A 15,618-nucleotide genomic window follows, 5' to 3' on the forward strand; every position below is an offset into this window, starting at 1 on the left:
TACACAATGAATAGGCTATTAGAATTTAGATTTATTGTACAACAAAATGAAACTGTTAAATGTATAATTTCTAAATTCAGATCTGTCTTTTGTTTTACTGTTTATATTTACAAATCAAGTTATATAAAACATTCAAACCAGAATACAGTCATAAGAACATGTACAATAGAAACAGGTAAAAATATATCTTAGGCAAACTTCTAATTATCTACCACAACCACTACGGTAACAACATCAATCTCCACTGCACATCTGTTTGTTGGAAGCACTAAAAAGAAAACAATGATTCTCTGTTTGCACTATTTAGTCAGCGATGGAAGTTGTACGTTACATGTTAATCTACAGTCAAACAAATGTAGTTTACTAGATCTATTTTCACAGTGTTCAGTCGTGCATAGGAACAGTGATGACACTTGCTCGCTAGCAATCTGTGCTAGCACTAAATTATTACAGTTATCTAATTTAGTATAGCCTTAGAACAGTCTTTAAACAAAGTGACTGCAGCGGCCCTGCATACACTTTGAAGATTCAGGACTGCTTTACACAAATGTCTCAATTTGTGTAATAATGTGGCAGTCCATTGACGTCCACAGGCAACCCCATTAATTATCTTGCTGAGCCTGCGATCTCCTGTTGTCCACTTCCGTTATGCTACCTATAAAGCTCCCAATGACGTTGTTAAAAGATTTTAACATGGACACTCCCAGCTCGTTGCTGGTCTCATTAATCTCTGGGTCATAGGCCCCCATGAGAGGGGTGCACACCTTCACACTCCCTCTACCAGCTCCTTCCAGGATCCCCATCAGCTGGTCCCTGACCTCCTGAAACAACTCCTTGTTGTAAAGCAGTAGATCCGAATCGTTAGGAGGATAAGTGACGTCTTCAGAGTAGCACTCACGGGGAACTGGCAGTTCTATGTATTTTAACTTCGGAAAACTTGCAGATAGGATGGAGAATAACCTCCTCAGGGCTGCAGAGGTCAGAGGGTTCCCAATGAGCTTGAGCTCCTCCAGCACCTGACACCGAGCCAGAGCATCGGTGAAGGCGTCCATGTGCTCGTCGTCTATGTTACATTCTTCAAGGGCCAGACTGACCAATGTGGCGGAGCAACGGCTGAGCAGTTTGTGGAAACAGGAGGGGAAAGAGACGAAGATGTCATGTCCGCTGATATCCAGACGGACCAGGAACTCACTGTGGAGGCTGTTGGACAGGTACGTCATGTCCACACGGTTCAGGCAGCAATTGGCCAACTCCAAGCACTGCAGTGGAGTGTTGAGGGGACTGAGTAAACAAAAGAGAGGTCGAAAGAAATTAGTGTTTTTGAATACAGTGGATATTGCATATTAGGTTTTTTGCCAGTCCTGAGATAGGATCAGGAAGTATCCTATCTTTTAGGAAGTAAAGTTAGATGCCAGACTGTGCTTGGCAGCTCTGTTTGGGGTTTGTTCTCCTGTTCTATTTCCATTTGAACTGTGAAGTACATCAGCAGGTTTCTGGCTAACCTACGACTGTACTCACTTGCAGCTGTCTGCCCACGCTTTGGTATCATGTCAGACATTTTAACAACAAAATACCCCTCATTGCTAAACAAACGCCCTACATCACGAATGTGCTGTGACCTTCTTTAAAGGTAATTGGTGGGAGCTATATTAAAGCTCTTGATGCTGCAAAGTACACACGAGACCGACATCAGAGCCCCCCCCATCTAATTCATATACAAACAAGGACAGCTTGTTGTCTCTCTTCCTCCCTCCCTCTGTCCGTTAACTCACTAAAGCAGTTTGCGTAGGTGTCCAGTTAGAGTGGAGAAACCAACATAGAGCTCAGTCAGGCTGCTCAGTTTTGCCAGCAGGTTGCCGATGATGGAGATCACATCGTCCTCATCAGAGCCCAACCTCCTTACGTCCAACGCCCCTGCCGGCAGGGTCAAAGACTGCAATTTGGGGAATTCCACCTTAGACAGCAGCACCTCCAAGTGTGTGGCCTCCAGAGGAACATTGTGGACTACCTCCAGCTTTGAAATGCGCTCAGGATTTGCTAGGCGAAGAACATAGAACAGTTGCTTGAGAGTGAGGGAATCGGCCCGAAAACTGACAAAAGAAAGCTTCAGTGGGCAGTAGCGGAGGAGGACGAAGGTCTGAGCCACCAGCTCATAGTTGCGACCCGTGACAAAGCCGTTCAGACGCACGTCAATAGATGTTTCAAAGGCAGATTGGGACACGTCGCTGCCTTGCATGGCCACCAGGGTGTTGTAACAAATTTGGGTCAGGAGTTGGGTTCTTGCCCATCGACCCAGGGTGGACTGGCAGGGGCAGGCCTGGTGCTCAATATCCTTCAGGGCAGTCAGGTCAACCAACTGCAGGCTCTTGGTGTAGGTTCTTGGAGGAGACAGCACATAATCCTTTGAAAATCAAGAGGAAATTATTGTAAAATCAACTGAAGTGATTCTCTTGTCAACCGATAACAATTTCTGATCCTTGTAAGCCAACAAGTCATGTGTGTTTTAGGCCACAAAGAAGAACATTACATGGCACCATAGTCATTTATGTACCTTTAAGCCTGTTAGAAGTGCCTCCAGACAAAGCCGGCAGGTGTGGGAGGTAAGGTCCATCTGACAGTCGACCGTCTCCCCCAGGAGCTCGTGTAGGTCAAGCACAGGAAGAGGCCACGCCTGGACCAACGCATGTAGCAAGTCAGCCTGCTCGTGGAGGTAGCAGGCCTTGAAGAGGATTGGAAAGAGGTTGAAAGGCACACAGTTGAGGTCATCCAGAGCGCTGGGGCCGCTCTGGATGAAGCCCTCAGCAGCAAGGAATCGCAGTGACTTCATGTTCACAGGTTGTGTCCCTGTTTTTCTTCCTGTGTCCTGGTTTTTGAGAGCTGCAGTCTAACAGCTCCCTGGCTGCTGCTTTGTTGATTTCCTCTGTTGCTGTCTGCCTGAGTGTTGTGCATATTTCTAGACCCAGGCTGGCTGTAGTGTAGGCATGGGAGGCCACGTGCTAGGTAAGAGGGTAGAGGTTATTAATAGAAACAGCTGCCTTGCGTCCTTCGTCGGGCACGGTGTCTATTTACTTATGTGTGGGAGATGCGTAGGAGCAACGTTTGAATGCTACTGAGAAACTTGCTGCTAGTCACGGCACCACTTTGTGAGGCCTACGCTACTCAAATTAGCTGCAAAGATCAAAGGAAACAATGTTGCAAGAACAGAATTAGAAAGGATAAAAAGGATCAATCAAATCTGTGACCCTGACATAGCAACCTAATTAGTTTGTATTGTTAAATGTATTCCACTCTCAAGCTAACACATATTTTTTGCGAACAAAAACTACCCCACTTGACAGTCTACACCATATCTTCTTACCTGTCTCATATGTGTTTGAAACGCATTTACGAAGGGTGGTGGTGATGGTGATGATGGTGATGATGATGATGGTGCTCATGGTGGTGATGGTGCTCGTGTCTCTGGGCTCTAGAGACCAGGGCCCCACAGGAGGGCTGGAGGTTGGAACATATATCCCTCTCTCCCCCGGGTGTGGGTCTAAGGTGCGAGGTGTCTTGTACCCTGGGGCGAAGCCTTTTGCTGTGACTCCGCTGCAGGAGACTGGGTGCTGCAGGCTGAGACTGGGAAGGGTGGCACCAGGGAGGAGGGTGATGGCCATGCAACCTGCAGGACTTTCCCTCTCCTCCATTCCTGTCTTTCCTCGCTGACGCAGCCTTGCTTTTCAGGGAATGAGGAATAGAGAGGCCTCTGGGAGAGTCAGGGGAAACACAGTTCTCTCTGATCACCACAGGGTGGTGCAGAGGAGCAGAGGGAGCATCCCGACTGGGCTCCTGAGAGGGAGACTCTGAGGGGGAGGGAAAAGTAAACGATTTAAATTATTTTCTGTAAATTAATTGTATAACAGTTCATGAAATTAGGTATATATATAATGCACAAAACACAATAGCAATAGAAGAGGATCTTCACCTGTATTGTCGAACTTGGAGGCGTAGTTTTCAATGCCAGCTAGATCCAGGTAGTGGTTTCTACGCTCTATGTTTTCATCCACACAATAAATTCTTCTCACCGGGGTTCCTGCCTCCTGAGAAGCACTCTGCTCTTTCTCTGCTGCTTTTTTTTTTTTTTTTTTACATGAAAGAGGGACATTATCATCACAGCAGTGCAAATCCCACTTTAATAGTTAATAGAGCCACAATAAAGATGGCTTTTTACCCATTTGTGAGATCTTCTCTGGGTCAGCTGATGGAGCTACAACAAGCTTTATCTTCAGGGGTGTTGTGCCACCATGAGGCAGCTTGACTGAGGCCTCTAGAATCTCATACATGGTGTGTATCAGACCAGTCATGTCCTGCAGAATACACACACATACTACATAAATCAGTACTTAATTTAAATAATATGTACAAAAGAAACCTACCTTGTCACTGTCAAAGTTGTACAGTGTGAAGACCCACTCCGGCTGAGTGTCCTCGTCAGTCACCATGTTGCACTCTGTGACCTGTATGAGCACATATCATCAGGAAAACACTTGCATCACTGCTATAATAAGCATTTTTACTGCAACTGTGTCGTTTTATTAGGTAGAATTAAAGTTTACAGTAATTTATTTGGTGTGTGAGTTAACCCATAGGGCCTTGAAAACTGGCAAACCCACATGTCTGATAAAAAATGCATCGTTGATTAACATCAGATGTGTGACTGCGAAGAGTCAGAACTATTATTAGCCAGACACACTAGAATCACAGCGTGCTTTTACAAAAAATTAGGATTTGTGACAGAGATCCAGAAGTTTACACTCACACCAGCATGGCTGCTCGCCTCCTTTGTCTGTTTATTGACCCAGATGTGGATGCCGTTACCTCTGTCTGCTGTCTTCTTTGGTGGAAGAACCACTAAACAACAGACAGAGCTGGACTGAGGACATCGTTAACAAACAGACTCACAGTTGAAGGGTTACTATCATTATTGTGTTAACATGCGGTGCCTTTATAAATGTATACCTTGTTATAAGCTCTTTTTTAGATGTTATAAGATTTCCCAAACAAATACTAGGTGAGAAATGTCAGTTTGATGCACGTTCAAGTCAAACAGCCACGACACAGTTCTCTATTCACCTTTGAGGTTGCAGTTCCGGTCAGACTTGTTTGCCCTCAATTCTATGTACAAGTTCTGTTAAAAGAAAAGAAAAATATTTTGAGTGTAAATAAGCAGAGAGTAAAGTTGTAAGAGAAGAAGAGGGAAAGACTTCAAAACTGCACCATTTATAAATAGTTTGTTATAAAACATCAACCGACCAGAAAACTATCAATCCTCAAGATTTATATCCATTTCTATGATTTAAAAACCATGATCATACATAATCATCCACTCCACTCATACATAGGAACCAGTCTGCTAACTGAAATGACCAACAAGACTTTTCTCATCTCAACAATCCCACTGATGCTCGGGCAGATGCAGATGAGCAACAAAAGGAATGATGAGAGGATGAGTGTGCGCCCTCACACCCACATACACACCCTCCTCTATCCGCTCTGCCTGCTGTGAAACTTTGATGCTGGGTTCCATTACAAGTGGAAGAGGATGGGAAGTGAAAGAGATGTTGCAGGTAGCAGGAAGGTGTGTGTGTGTGTGTTGGACGCCCGCATCACCCATCAGCCAACCATGAATCCGTTCCCGATACAACAGTGTCGAGAGCAGAACAGTAGCCGCCTTTGTCTCAGCAGAGCGTCCGACGGCCTTCCTGAGAACCTGATAGGACGTTTCACTGAGGGGACGCAAACATAGAGACGCACCGCTCCGGTGACTTCTGCACTCTTGTATTTATGTCAACAATCTGTAGTGGCTTTGGTTGTTGCTGATGTTGTCGGCAGCTATTTGACAGGTAAGTATGTAGAGAGTCAGCTAAAGGTGTCTGTGTGTTCACCTAGCTGTCACTTGTTATCTCAAGAATACACAAACATTTATGTAACTACAAAGTTAGTTGTGTAAACAGTCATATTTATGTTAGCAATAGCTTTTAAGGTGTAAAAAAAATGTGAATCTCTCTGTGGAAAAATCTTTAAATTTAAAGTTATGGCCAAGACAGTAAACCAATATGAAATGAGTTCACAGCTGTGGTGTTATGGAGCTTTGAATACAACCATTAACCAGCGCAGACACCCCACCACAGCCTTTAAACTGGAACTTTCCAGGACTTTCATACAACATAAACATAAAATCAACTGTGATAACTCACGCCATTAACTCATGACTTTAGCAGTTGTGCTAAAATATCAAACAAGCTGAGGAAAAGTGAGAAAAGACAGCAAACACACACTATGCAACAAACACATAAAACTTCTGTGTTTTACTTTCACTACAAAATCTGGTTTCACAGATGATATCAGTGCGGTTATGGTTAAAAGGAGCATAATGTGACAGTCTCTACAGTCTTCCTTGAATAAAATGTAATGAAGAGAAGTTCTCTTCTCTCCGACAGCATCGTACCGTGGCTGCTTCATTAATGTCTACATGTGATGCCATTTACGCAATCAAAAACCCCAGTCCCCACATCTTTTTCCTCTCCCCCCCTCTCACAGTCTGTCTGCCTGCAGAAGGAAAGCTGTACCAGATGTGGAGACTTTTTTTTCTTCTTCTTTCAGTTGGGTATAAAGACCTTGCTGTTTAGAGGGGGTGGCTGTGTTGCACTTCACAGACTTGGAAATCTCTTTATAGAGATGGAGGGGGGAAAAGGGCGGAAGAATAAATATACGACTACCTCCAAAACACCTTTTATGTGTCATGGATGTGATGAAAGCAATGGTTTATCCCAAAACCGGCCCAACTGAGATGAAGCTGTTGGCACTGCATTAAACTGGTATGATTGGGCTGGAAATGTCTGCATTGCATTTTTTTCCAGTATGAGTACGAATTTGTACAAATTTGATATACAACTCTCATGCATTTAGGAAGATATACTGGGGAGAAATCTTCACTCAAATACTTGTGTGTTGCTAGATATAATGATTATTAACTCTATATTATCAATGATATACAGTATCTACCTTTTGGCCAGTTTCAGGACCTGATTAGTTTTCGTCCATTACAGCTTCAACCCTATCTGGTGAGCTTTCAATAACAAACCTTAATAGAAACCAAAAGTAAGCATCACAGGATTCTTTGTACCTAATGTAGGTATCCTCAGGGTTTAGTTTTACTTGCTACATGAGGTAGACCAATAAAATGCATGCTATTATATAAACAATATAAGCTTTAATGGTAAAAAAAAAAATAATAATAATAAAAAGACTACCTCTGTCAGTTGTCGCTCCATCTCCCTTTGACAGATCAACACATTGGAAGCCAAACTACCACCTGCAAAATATAATAATAATAATATATATATATAAATACTTATGTTGTTTGTACGGTTTCGGTGTTTGCTGGCTTACCTTCAGGACTCTGTCTGCGTTTCGAAGCTGTCCAAACAATGAGAAAAGAAAAGAGAATTTAATACGAAACAGAAGCGATTCCGTCTTTTAAAAAGACCCCAAACATTTTGTGATCTACTAATAAAATAACTCACCAAGTTTGGACTGGAATTTGCCCATGCTGCTGCCTGTTCATGTGATCAAGAGGAGTTCATAATGTCCGATCCACGAGGGTGATCTTAAACGTGACATTAGCGAAAGAAGCGCAGAACAGACGAGGTGAAGCTTCTTCTTAGAAGTAACGGAGTTATCCAAGAGTAGAGGCAGAGCGAGAGGCTTCCCCGTCACGTACTTCCTTCTTCGGTTAATTGGGTAAACTGCCAGTTTACTGAATTAGACAGATGACGTGTAAAATACCTCGTTCTGGACATAAGCAGAGTTCACGTCATGTTACCCAGTGAGCATTTCTCCATTGAAAAGACGCTTATTTGCCATAGTGACGTTTCATCCTCTACACTGTGCTAACATGGTCATTTTGGAGCTTAACTAAAAACCACATTCACAACCACTTTCAGCTATGATGAACATTCACCCTTCGGTGACAATTCTTTTCTTTTCTTTTAGGGAGATTTTGTTCTTTGCACTGCGTATTTTTCTATTCCATTGTAATTTAAATATTTTTAAGAACATTGTTCATCTTATATATGAATTGTTGCTTAATAAATACAAATTTATTACAATGGTTTTCAACATTAACATCCATAGCCTATATTTGAATAATTTTAAGTTGATTTCACTGGTGACCATAGATGTTTTTTTAAATTGCTGACTGGGAAACATCAAAAGGGTGCTGGAACGACGAACAAATCAGATCTGCAGTGTACTTCAGTATCTTGTGCTTTGACACTTTTAACACTCATGACATTTGCAGTCCTTAAACATCATCAGCAAACATCTTATTGTTGCCATAATTAAGCTATTTATAGCTCAATTCACAAAAAGGGTAAATAAAAGAAAAAGGTATTATAAAATAAAAAAAGTCAAAAAGTCATGTTCTTCTATTACCCACACAGCAACTCAACAAATTAACAAAGACAACAGACAAAGGAGATGGTGGAAAAGAGCACTTTTTTTTGTTTATAACTAAATACATAAGTAATATGTAAACAACTTGTTTGAAATTACAACTGTCTCCTTTGTATTAATTTACAACTCACCTTCTACTATATTACATAAATATACATAATGTCAGTTTAAGAGCAACAGCCCAGGTCCATATCACAGTAGTGTTAACTGCTGCCACTGACAGACTCTTTGACAGCGACGGGTGCCGTGGGTCCGATGTGGGTCCAGATGTAGCCCTTTTCTGCTCGGATGGGGATGGTGGGGAACGGAGAACTCCTCGACTTGAAGTATTCAGAGGGGGCGTGGCACACAAACTCCAGGTACTCCATCTTTCTGGGCAGATCCTCCTCTGGACCTAATACAGAACACACAGTTCTTTACTTGTCACATAGATGACCCGACGGTAAGATTTTTATTTCTCATTGCTCACCAACAATGTATGTCCCAGGATCAAACAGGTCCTTTGGGCTAGCCTGTGTGGGGATCAACCAGGTCAGTGCAGCACTCTTTTCACAGTACTGGTCCTGCACGAAGCCTCGAATCTGAGCATAGTACGGCTTCCCGTCCTCTTCATCCGTTACCTTGATCACATCTCCTGTCTGATAGTACACACCCTAAGGAAACAAATATAAACAGAATGACAACAATCTGGCTCTTCTCTCTCGTGCATTACAGGATGAAGCCAACAGTAATAGTTAAAGCTGCAATTATATGCCAATATGATCGTTTCTGAATACACATCATACCTTATAAAATACTGATTCTGATGTGATGATTGTAGCAACAGATTCTGGTGCTTTGATTGGCTGAGGAAAGAAATCACACACACACAGGGTCAAATACAGGGTCAAATACATAAATCCATAGTTTAGCACAATAACATGCTGATCAAATCCACCTCTAACTTACATTTTTAAGTTTGAAGATGTGTCTCCTCCCCTTTCCTTTTGTCGACACCTTCTTCTCAGATGCAGGAGCTTTGTACTTGGTGCTTCTCAGTCGTGCAGACCTCCTGTGGATCTCCTGCTTGGACTACAAGCAACACACACACACACACACACACACACACACACCATGTATTTAAGCTGCAGTTCAGCACAATTTGCCCAGCCGCTTCAATTAATTGTTTATCTATAACAACATTCACTAGAGCTGCAAGTAATGATTATCAGATAATTAATTAGTGACTTGTCTATATTAAAAATAAAGACATGTTATCATCCTAAATGTGAAAATGTTCATTGTTTTGCGTCACTGAACTTGTTAAATATCTACAGACACACAGACAGCAGTCTGTCAGTCATCTTTATATCCCAGCAGAGCCACCGGGGAAAGGCACATTTACACACAGGAACCGACCTGCTTCCCCCCGCCATTGCTGGGCTGAGCGTTGGCGGACACGGAAGGTCCCGATGCTGCACCGCCGCCTCCTCCGCCGCCGCTCTTCCCCGTGCAGTTGTTGCAGAGGATCTCTCCCTGGTTGCCCTTCTTCCACATCGAGGAAGAGTTCGTCTTACAGACGGCGCAGCACGGTTTCAAACCCAGCGGCATCGCTAACGGTCAGAAAAACGACGCCAGGGTACGAAGGAAAAATAACGCCAATGCAGTGCCCGACAACGATATGATGGCTGCTCGCTCAGCTCCTGCTCAGTGTGTAATCACCAATAACAAACTGATGTGACTCCGACAAATGACACGAACAGAGAGAACGATGTTTCCTTCCTCCGACAGGTCGAGCCCCGACAACCCGTAATGACATTAGATTAATTACGAGAATCACGACGGCATCGAAATATAATCTGGCTTGTTTATTTTCGCAACCACCATTGCTACAGCGGCTGTTTCTTCTTCTTTGCCTCCTTTGGCGAAAGAATAATCTTCTTCTGTGGTGTGTGATTCCTTAGTCAAGCGCCACCACTGGACTGGATGAGACTGCTCCTAAAAACTCACCAGTGGCGGTTGGCCAGCATAACCAGCATAGATGCGCATTACCGCCACCTACTGGACTGGAGTTTTGAGCAGTACGCGTATTGATATTTTACTGTTGGGCGATACAAACCAACTTAGTGTTAATACGAAACCACTATGACGGCATTTAGAGTCCCGAATCAACCTTAATATTTGAACATGCTCGTGACAATCGTTTTCACCAGAATTGACTCCCCCGGTAGGTGGCAGTAATCATATGATACAGCCGCCACCTACTGTTAATTTCAAGAAGAAGAAGAATGCGTCACTGTTCAAAACATACTTCGAGTAGTTCCGCCGTGTCTGTCTGGCGCCGTGCGAGTCCTCATGAAGATGTCTCAAACTACTCCTGACAAAGACGACCAAACGTCAGCGAACAAAAAAAACATCTCCCTCCCAATTTCCAGAGTGAGGTTGATAATGAAAAGCTCCCCCGACGTCTCCAGCATCAACCAAGACGCTCTTTTCCTCACCACCAAGGCTACAGTAAGCTCCCGTTAAATGCTAGCTAAATCCTCGCTTCACTGAGCACTGCTAAATTATCAGCTCATTCATCTGCTGCTGCTAACAGGGGTTAGCTCGATGCTAGCTGCTGGGATAACTGGAAAAAGTAGCCGCTCCAAGTTTCCATTTTAGATTCTTCTTTGCTGACTTGTCTTGTGTTGTTGAAGGAGCTTTTTGTCCAGCACCTGGCTCTGTCTTCATTCAACCACGGCCCCGGCAAGGAAACCAAGTCTCTATCGTACAGCGACCTGGCTCACACCGCGGAGGAGACGGAGACTTTTCACTTCCTCACAGGTGAGACCCACGGCTAGACCTGCAGTATGTACTAGTCTGAACCTCACCTCTTACCAAGGACAATATTAACTTTATTTTATTTATGTCCACAGTAAAATTATTGCTAGTGCCTGTAAGAATGAGCTTGTCACAGTGTAATATTCTCCTTTTTTTAATAGATATCCTGCCCAAGAAGATCTTGGCCCGCGAATACCTTCAATCTTTGGAGCAAATGCAAGAAGACGACGAGGACTTTTAAAAAGGACACTGACCTCGTTTCACATCTAGATAGAACAAATATACACATCCTGTCATTCATTGAGAGCACTAGCAGAAGAGACGCACTGACCTCTCTCAAGGCGTTGAGAGAGGTCAGCTGTAGGGCTTATGGAAGACGATATTGGACACGGAACCAAAAGTAAAGCCACACAGGGAAAATGTGATATCAAGTGAAGACTCGGATTTGGTACAATGGCCGAAACAAAGTAGCCTAAATTAATCATAATGCAATCACCCCTCAGGATGAATGTTGAACATTTTTGGGATTTCATAACAATTTTGCATTTGGTTTGAATTCCTAGACCAAGGGTTTCTGGTTGCAATGTCTGATTGACTTCTTGCTTATTTCTGCAACTTGCAGGCCTGTGTGGGCTCACTCCATGTAATAGACCAAGACGTAATGGGCATCCACAGATGTCACAGCTCCTGAATTATTATTGCCTTTTTAAATATGATGAGTTGAACACTTAATTGTAGAGATGATGTCAAACATTGATTCCAAAGTGAAATATGCCGAAGTTACTGATTCTAAGTTATACATGACAGTTTTTTAAATATATTTTCATGTGTTAGTTATCGTAAATACTTGAAAGTTGTCCTAAAACTTATCAAAAGTACAAATACCTCTCTCCCCCCAACTTAACTACATAGCAAGTAAACATTCTGCATCTTTCCAAAGGGAAATTCCCACTCAGCCTAATAGATGTGAATCATTAAAGTGTATATAACAGCTGACCAACTTACAACGCATCATCCTCACGCTTTTACAAATGTTTAGATTTGATATTAAAATAAAGATTCATGCTGTCTGACATTCATGTTGCACCGCATTTAATTTTCAACACGACTGGAACGTCTTCAAACAGCTACATGTTCAAATCTCCCTGTTAATGTGAGGTTCATTCATCTCCGCTGATTCCAGTTAACACATGTTACTCGTAGGTGCTTTGATGACATAAGGTGCATATCAAGCTTGTTTCTAACATAATCATGCGTGCGTTTGCTACATTTGTTGTACAATATATGTATATATGAATACAGCGCAAATAAGGCAACCGGTGTTTGTCACTGCTGGAAGAGTTGGTTGAGACGAAGCTGCATGTTAAGCAGAGTATTTTCCAAAGTAGAAAAATTATTCTCCAGGATGTTTGCTGTGTGCTCTCTGCTATCCATGGCGTCCCTTGTGTTGGTAAGATGCTCCTTCATGCTGGTCGGGATGACAAACCACAGACTTAGACACACATTTACACACTGCTTTGCATGCAATTTTGTTCAGACCCTAAATCATACTTCCAAGTAATGAAATACTCTATAAAACAACGTTTTTCACATCTAATAGTGAGAAAGCACGGAATTGCATTGATTCTCTACAGCCGTTTTAGTGCCAGAGCCTCGTCTCAGCCGGATGTCCTGACAGATGACTGTTGGAAACCACTTGAAATTGCAGACTGCTTGTCTGGACGCTGCTTCCACTCTTTGGCGTTCAAGCATGATGTTAGCCCCAACAAGAAACACTGATCCAGGATTCCTGACTGCCGCACTAACAATGATAGGAATAATCCCACGGCTGGCTTTGGATCAGAATTTACTAGAAACTTAAAGTGTCTATGTAAGTTTGTATGTAGATGTATTTTGCGACTGATTTCTGGAAAGTATGGTTCCAATATATGTATGTAAATCTAAATATGCAATACCAGAAAGCCACACTATTGATAAGTGTACCTGCTCCTACACCATTAAATAAGAAATGATGGCATGACTTCATATTATTCCCACTTGAAGTTTCAAATCATACAATCCCCAGTTATTTTATCCATCAAATGCTCCATTGACTTGTTTTTCTCACCTTGTGAGGACGCCGTCCTCCGTTCCCTTTTTCCTTTTCTCCTTCAGAGAGGCAAACACCTCCTCCATGGTCTGCATGGTTTCTACCACACTTAGGTGGTCCGAGTGGATCCCCTGGACCTCCTCTCTGGTTTGGTGTTCGTAGGAGAGCCCTCCATCATCCAGCCCACTGCTGGTTGACACAGCCTGCAGGGCAGCCCTGTTCTGGAGAACAAGCAGACGGGACCTGGCAAACTCCTCGGGTCCGGCTATGTTTTCCCAGCAGATTGCAGGAGACGGTGGTAACCAGAAGCGCTGTGTGCAGTTAACTGGTTTCCCTGGGGTCTCTGTTATGAAGGGGCTGTCAGCAGGGAAGCTGTGGAGCAGGTGCAGAAGAGATGATCCGGAGCCCCACTCCCAGTCCTCAAGGTCTGGTTCCATGGACTGGTGTTCAGGGGAAAGGGTAGGACGAGGCCCTGCTGCCCCTGCACCCTCTGCTGGGAAGCAGACCCCCAGCAGGAGGGACAGGCAGAGCACAGCCCTGCTCACTGCCCCCTGGAGCATCTCCAAACTGGCTGAAACCACGCACACACACACACACACACACACACACACACACACACACACACACACACACACACACACACACACACACACACAGTAATGGTCGGAAAGGCCATTTCTTGGCATCATAACAGAATTTATCCACTGCACATATTTTTCCACTGTGGTCTTTTCCGGTTAAACTATTTGTTTTATTCTCACAGTTCTATATCTGCAAACCATGCAATCTCTAGACAGTCTAGAAGGAGGAATAAGGATTTTGATAGTCCAGTACATTTCAATTTATATACATAGTTAAAAACAGAGACACTTTTCAAATTAGGTTTTATCTTCAAAATAAAAGCATTAAAAATGCTGCTACGTTAAATAAAAGGACAGAATGGTTGATTAGCTACACGATTGCCACATGTTTCTCCGACAAGAAGGTTTTTTTCTGTACAGTAATCTGCGTAAATGCTGAAGCATACATGTTTTATGTCTTATATGCATCTCCGAGGTGTTTCTCCTCATTCTGGTTACTTCATTAGACCAGTAGAACGTTTAGAAAGAAAAGCCACATTTAATCCGTAACTCCCGATCACTGCGACACCTTTAAATCAAACATATTTTTTCTTTAAAATCTCACAATCTCACTCATGTCTTGTGTGCGTTATATTTGTCCTACCATGCAAAGAAACGAAGCGGGCTGTGAATCCTGCGACGCTCCTTCGGCGCCTGAAGTCGTCGGAAAAAATGAGTCGCTGACTGCAGCCTGTTACAAGCGTTGTGAATCACCATTTACTGGCCCGCCAGGAGCAAGGATTTTCCGTCAGTCTGCGGAGTGATTGGGTGAAACTTACCCACAGAGCGTCAAACACACTTGTAGTCTGACTGGAAATCTGGCACTGACTTGCAAACACGAAGACATGCATGCTGCAACGAGAACTTGTCTGTTGCAGGACTTTTCTGTAACGAATTCCCACTTAAAAGTAGGATGCATTTGCGTAATTTGCAATGTTTGACGACTCAGTGAATGCAGTAGAACTGTGATTCTCCTGGAATTTATGAGACATTTTTACAATGTCTTCAACAGGACCAGCCAGGCTTGAGTGTTGAACTCAAAATGCTCTAAACTTGTGCAATCATATATGAAATAGTGTGTTGTAACCCTGCTGTTTTAAGAACAAACACAAATGTTTTAAAATTGGACCCACACTCTGTTCCATCCCAAACATGAAAACACACCATCTGTGTTTATTTAGTGAGTCTTTTGGATGAGTTTATGTAGCTGAGGAGACTAACACCCTGACATAAGCAGCCAGGAATGAGAGGGAAGTATTTTGGCACAAAGTGTTGAGAGGGCTGTAATGTTAAGGGAAGAGTGAATGTGAGACCCAGCTTTGTGACTCAGGGTGGGGATGCAAAACAGTTGGACAGTTTCCCCCCCAATTAGGCCAAAATGCCAACTATCAGATCATTACACAAATACACTGCACTTATAGCAACAAACAAACACACAAGAACAAAGAAAACGGGATCCACAGTAGTATGACAACAAGCACAATGAACATAACAAACACCCACAACACATAAAAACCCATACTGATTGCACAGTTATATGTAACTAATTTACAGGGGGCTTTACAATCTGTACAACACGTGACACACATTAAAATAAGGAGGAAGGACCCA

General features: G+C 43.1%; 4 protein-coding genes across 8 annotated transcripts; 1 reads left to right on the top strand and 3 right to left on the bottom strand.

Moving 5' to 3' along the window:
* Positions 1–56: 56 nt before the first annotated feature.
* Positions 57–7,710, bottom strand: lrrc14b (leucine rich repeat containing 14B). 4 transcript variants are annotated; one of them, XM_084032271.1, is made up of 10 exons: positions 7,566–7,710; positions 7,432–7,458; positions 7,293–7,354; positions 5,113–5,167; positions 4,799–4,890; positions 4,416–4,496; positions 4,211–4,346; positions 3,965–4,105; positions 3,359–3,842; positions 1,156–1,281 (listed from the first exon to the last, which is right to left on the bottom strand). In XM_084032271.1, exons 1-9 carry the CDS (start codon positions 7,588–7,590, stop codon positions 3,385–3,387), a joined length of 1,077 nt encoding a protein of 358 aa, XP_083888397.1. In that variant the 5' UTR covers positions 7,591–7,710; the 3' UTR covers positions 1,156–1,281; positions 3,359–3,384. The 4 variants fall into 4 exon arrangements, with proteins under 4 accessions (XP_083888394.1, XP_083888397.1, XP_083888395.1 ...); XM_084032269.1 differs by having other exon boundaries at positions 3,965–4,108; XM_084032270.1 differs by lacking the exon at positions 1,156–1,281 and adding an exon at positions 2,892–2,996 and having other exon boundaries at positions 3,965–4,108.
* Positions 7,711–8,538: 828 nt separating this feature from the next.
* On the bottom strand, positions 8,539–10,392 carry gatad1 (GATA zinc finger domain containing 1). The gene is made up of 5 exons (XM_084031901.1): positions 9,895–10,392; positions 9,445–9,567; positions 9,282–9,341; positions 8,966–9,149; positions 8,539–8,890 (listed from the first exon to the last, which is right to left on the bottom strand). The coding sequence occupies exons 1-5, from the start codon at positions 10,084–10,086 to the stop codon at positions 8,700–8,702; spliced, it is 750 nt and encodes a 249-aa protein (XP_083888027.1). The 5' UTR covers positions 10,087–10,392; the 3' UTR covers positions 8,539–8,699.
* A 379-nt stretch (positions 10,393–10,771) lies between these two features.
* Positions 10,772–11,542, top strand: chrac1 (chromatin accessibility complex subunit 1). The gene is made up of 3 exons (XM_084032305.1): positions 10,772–10,989; positions 11,175–11,301; positions 11,460–11,542. Exons 1-3 carry the CDS (start codon positions 10,831–10,833, stop codon positions 11,537–11,539), a joined length of 366 nt encoding a protein of 121 aa, XP_083888431.1. The 5' UTR covers positions 10,772–10,830; the 3' UTR covers positions 11,540–11,542.
* A 161-nt stretch (positions 11,543–11,703) lies between these two features.
* On the bottom strand, positions 11,704–14,760 carry LOC311028035 (uncharacterized protein). 2 transcript variants are annotated; one of them, XM_084032304.1, is made up of 3 exons: positions 14,612–14,760; positions 13,406–13,958; positions 11,704–12,766 (listed from the first exon to the last, which is right to left on the bottom strand). In XM_084032304.1, the coding sequence occupies exons 2-3, from the start codon at positions 13,945–13,947 to the stop codon at positions 12,625–12,627; spliced, it is 684 nt and encodes a 227-aa protein (XP_083888430.1). In that variant the 5' UTR covers positions 13,948–13,958; positions 14,612–14,760; the 3' UTR covers positions 11,704–12,624. The 2 variants fall into 2 exon arrangements, with proteins under 2 accessions (XP_083888430.1, XP_083888429.1); XM_084032303.1 differs by having other exon boundaries at positions 13,406–13,954; positions 14,612–14,628.
* Positions 14,761–15,618: the final 858 nt, after the last annotated feature.

The sequence above is a fragment of the Eutrigla gurnardus genome, assembly GCF_963514095.1.
Source record: "Eutrigla gurnardus genome assembly, chromosome: 17".
Classification (NCBI taxonomy): Eukaryota; Metazoa; Chordata; class Actinopteri; order Perciformes; family Triglidae; genus Eutrigla; species Eutrigla gurnardus.

Excerpts from the sequence above, each read along its gene's own strand:
- lrrc14b (XM_084032268.1), bottom strand. The coding sequence starts at position 2,827 with ATGAAGTCACTGCGATTCCTTGCTGCTGAGGGCTTCATCCAGAGCGGC. Across the intron at positions 2,402-2,551 it reads CACTTCTAACAGGCTTAAAG|GATTATGTGCTGTCTCCTCC; the intron begins GTACATAAATGA and ends TGATTTTCAAAG. Across the intron at positions 1,282-1,772 it reads CACCTACGCAAACTGCTTTA|TCCCCTCAACACTCCACTGC; the intron begins GTGAGTTAACGG and ends TTGTTTACTCAG.
- gatad1 (XM_084031901.1), bottom strand. The coding sequence starts at position 10,086 with ATGCCGCTGGGTTTGAAACCGTGCTGCGCCGTCTGTAAGACGAACTCT. Across the intron at positions 9,150-9,281 it reads CAGAATCAGTATTTTATAAG|GGTGTGTACTATCAGACAGG; the intron begins GTATGATGTGTA and ends TTGTTTCCTTAG. Across the intron at positions 8,891-8,965 it reads TCCTGGGACATACATTGTTG|GTCCAGAGGAGGATCTGCCC; the intron begins GTGAGCAATGAG and ends GTTCTGTATTAG.
- chrac1 (XM_084032305.1), top strand. The coding sequence starts at position 10,831 with ATGAAGATGTCTCAAACTACTCCTGACAAAGACGACCAAACGTCAGCG. Across the intron at positions 10,990-11,174 it reads TCCTCACCACCAAGGCTACA|GAGCTTTTTGTCCAGCACCT; the intron begins GTAAGCTCCCGT and ends GTGTTGTTGAAG. Across the intron at positions 11,302-11,459 it reads GACTTTTCACTTCCTCACAG|ATATCCTGCCCAAGAAGATC; the intron begins GTGAGACCCACG and ends TTTTTTTAATAG.
- LOC311028035 (XM_084032304.1), bottom strand. The coding sequence starts at position 13,947 with ATGCTCCAGGGGGCAGTGAGCAGGGCTGTGCTCTGCCTGTCCCTCCTG. Across the intron at positions 12,767-13,405 it reads GAGGACGGCGTCCTCACAAG|CATGAAGGAGCATCTTACCA; the intron begins GTGAGAAAAACA and ends CATCCCGACCAG.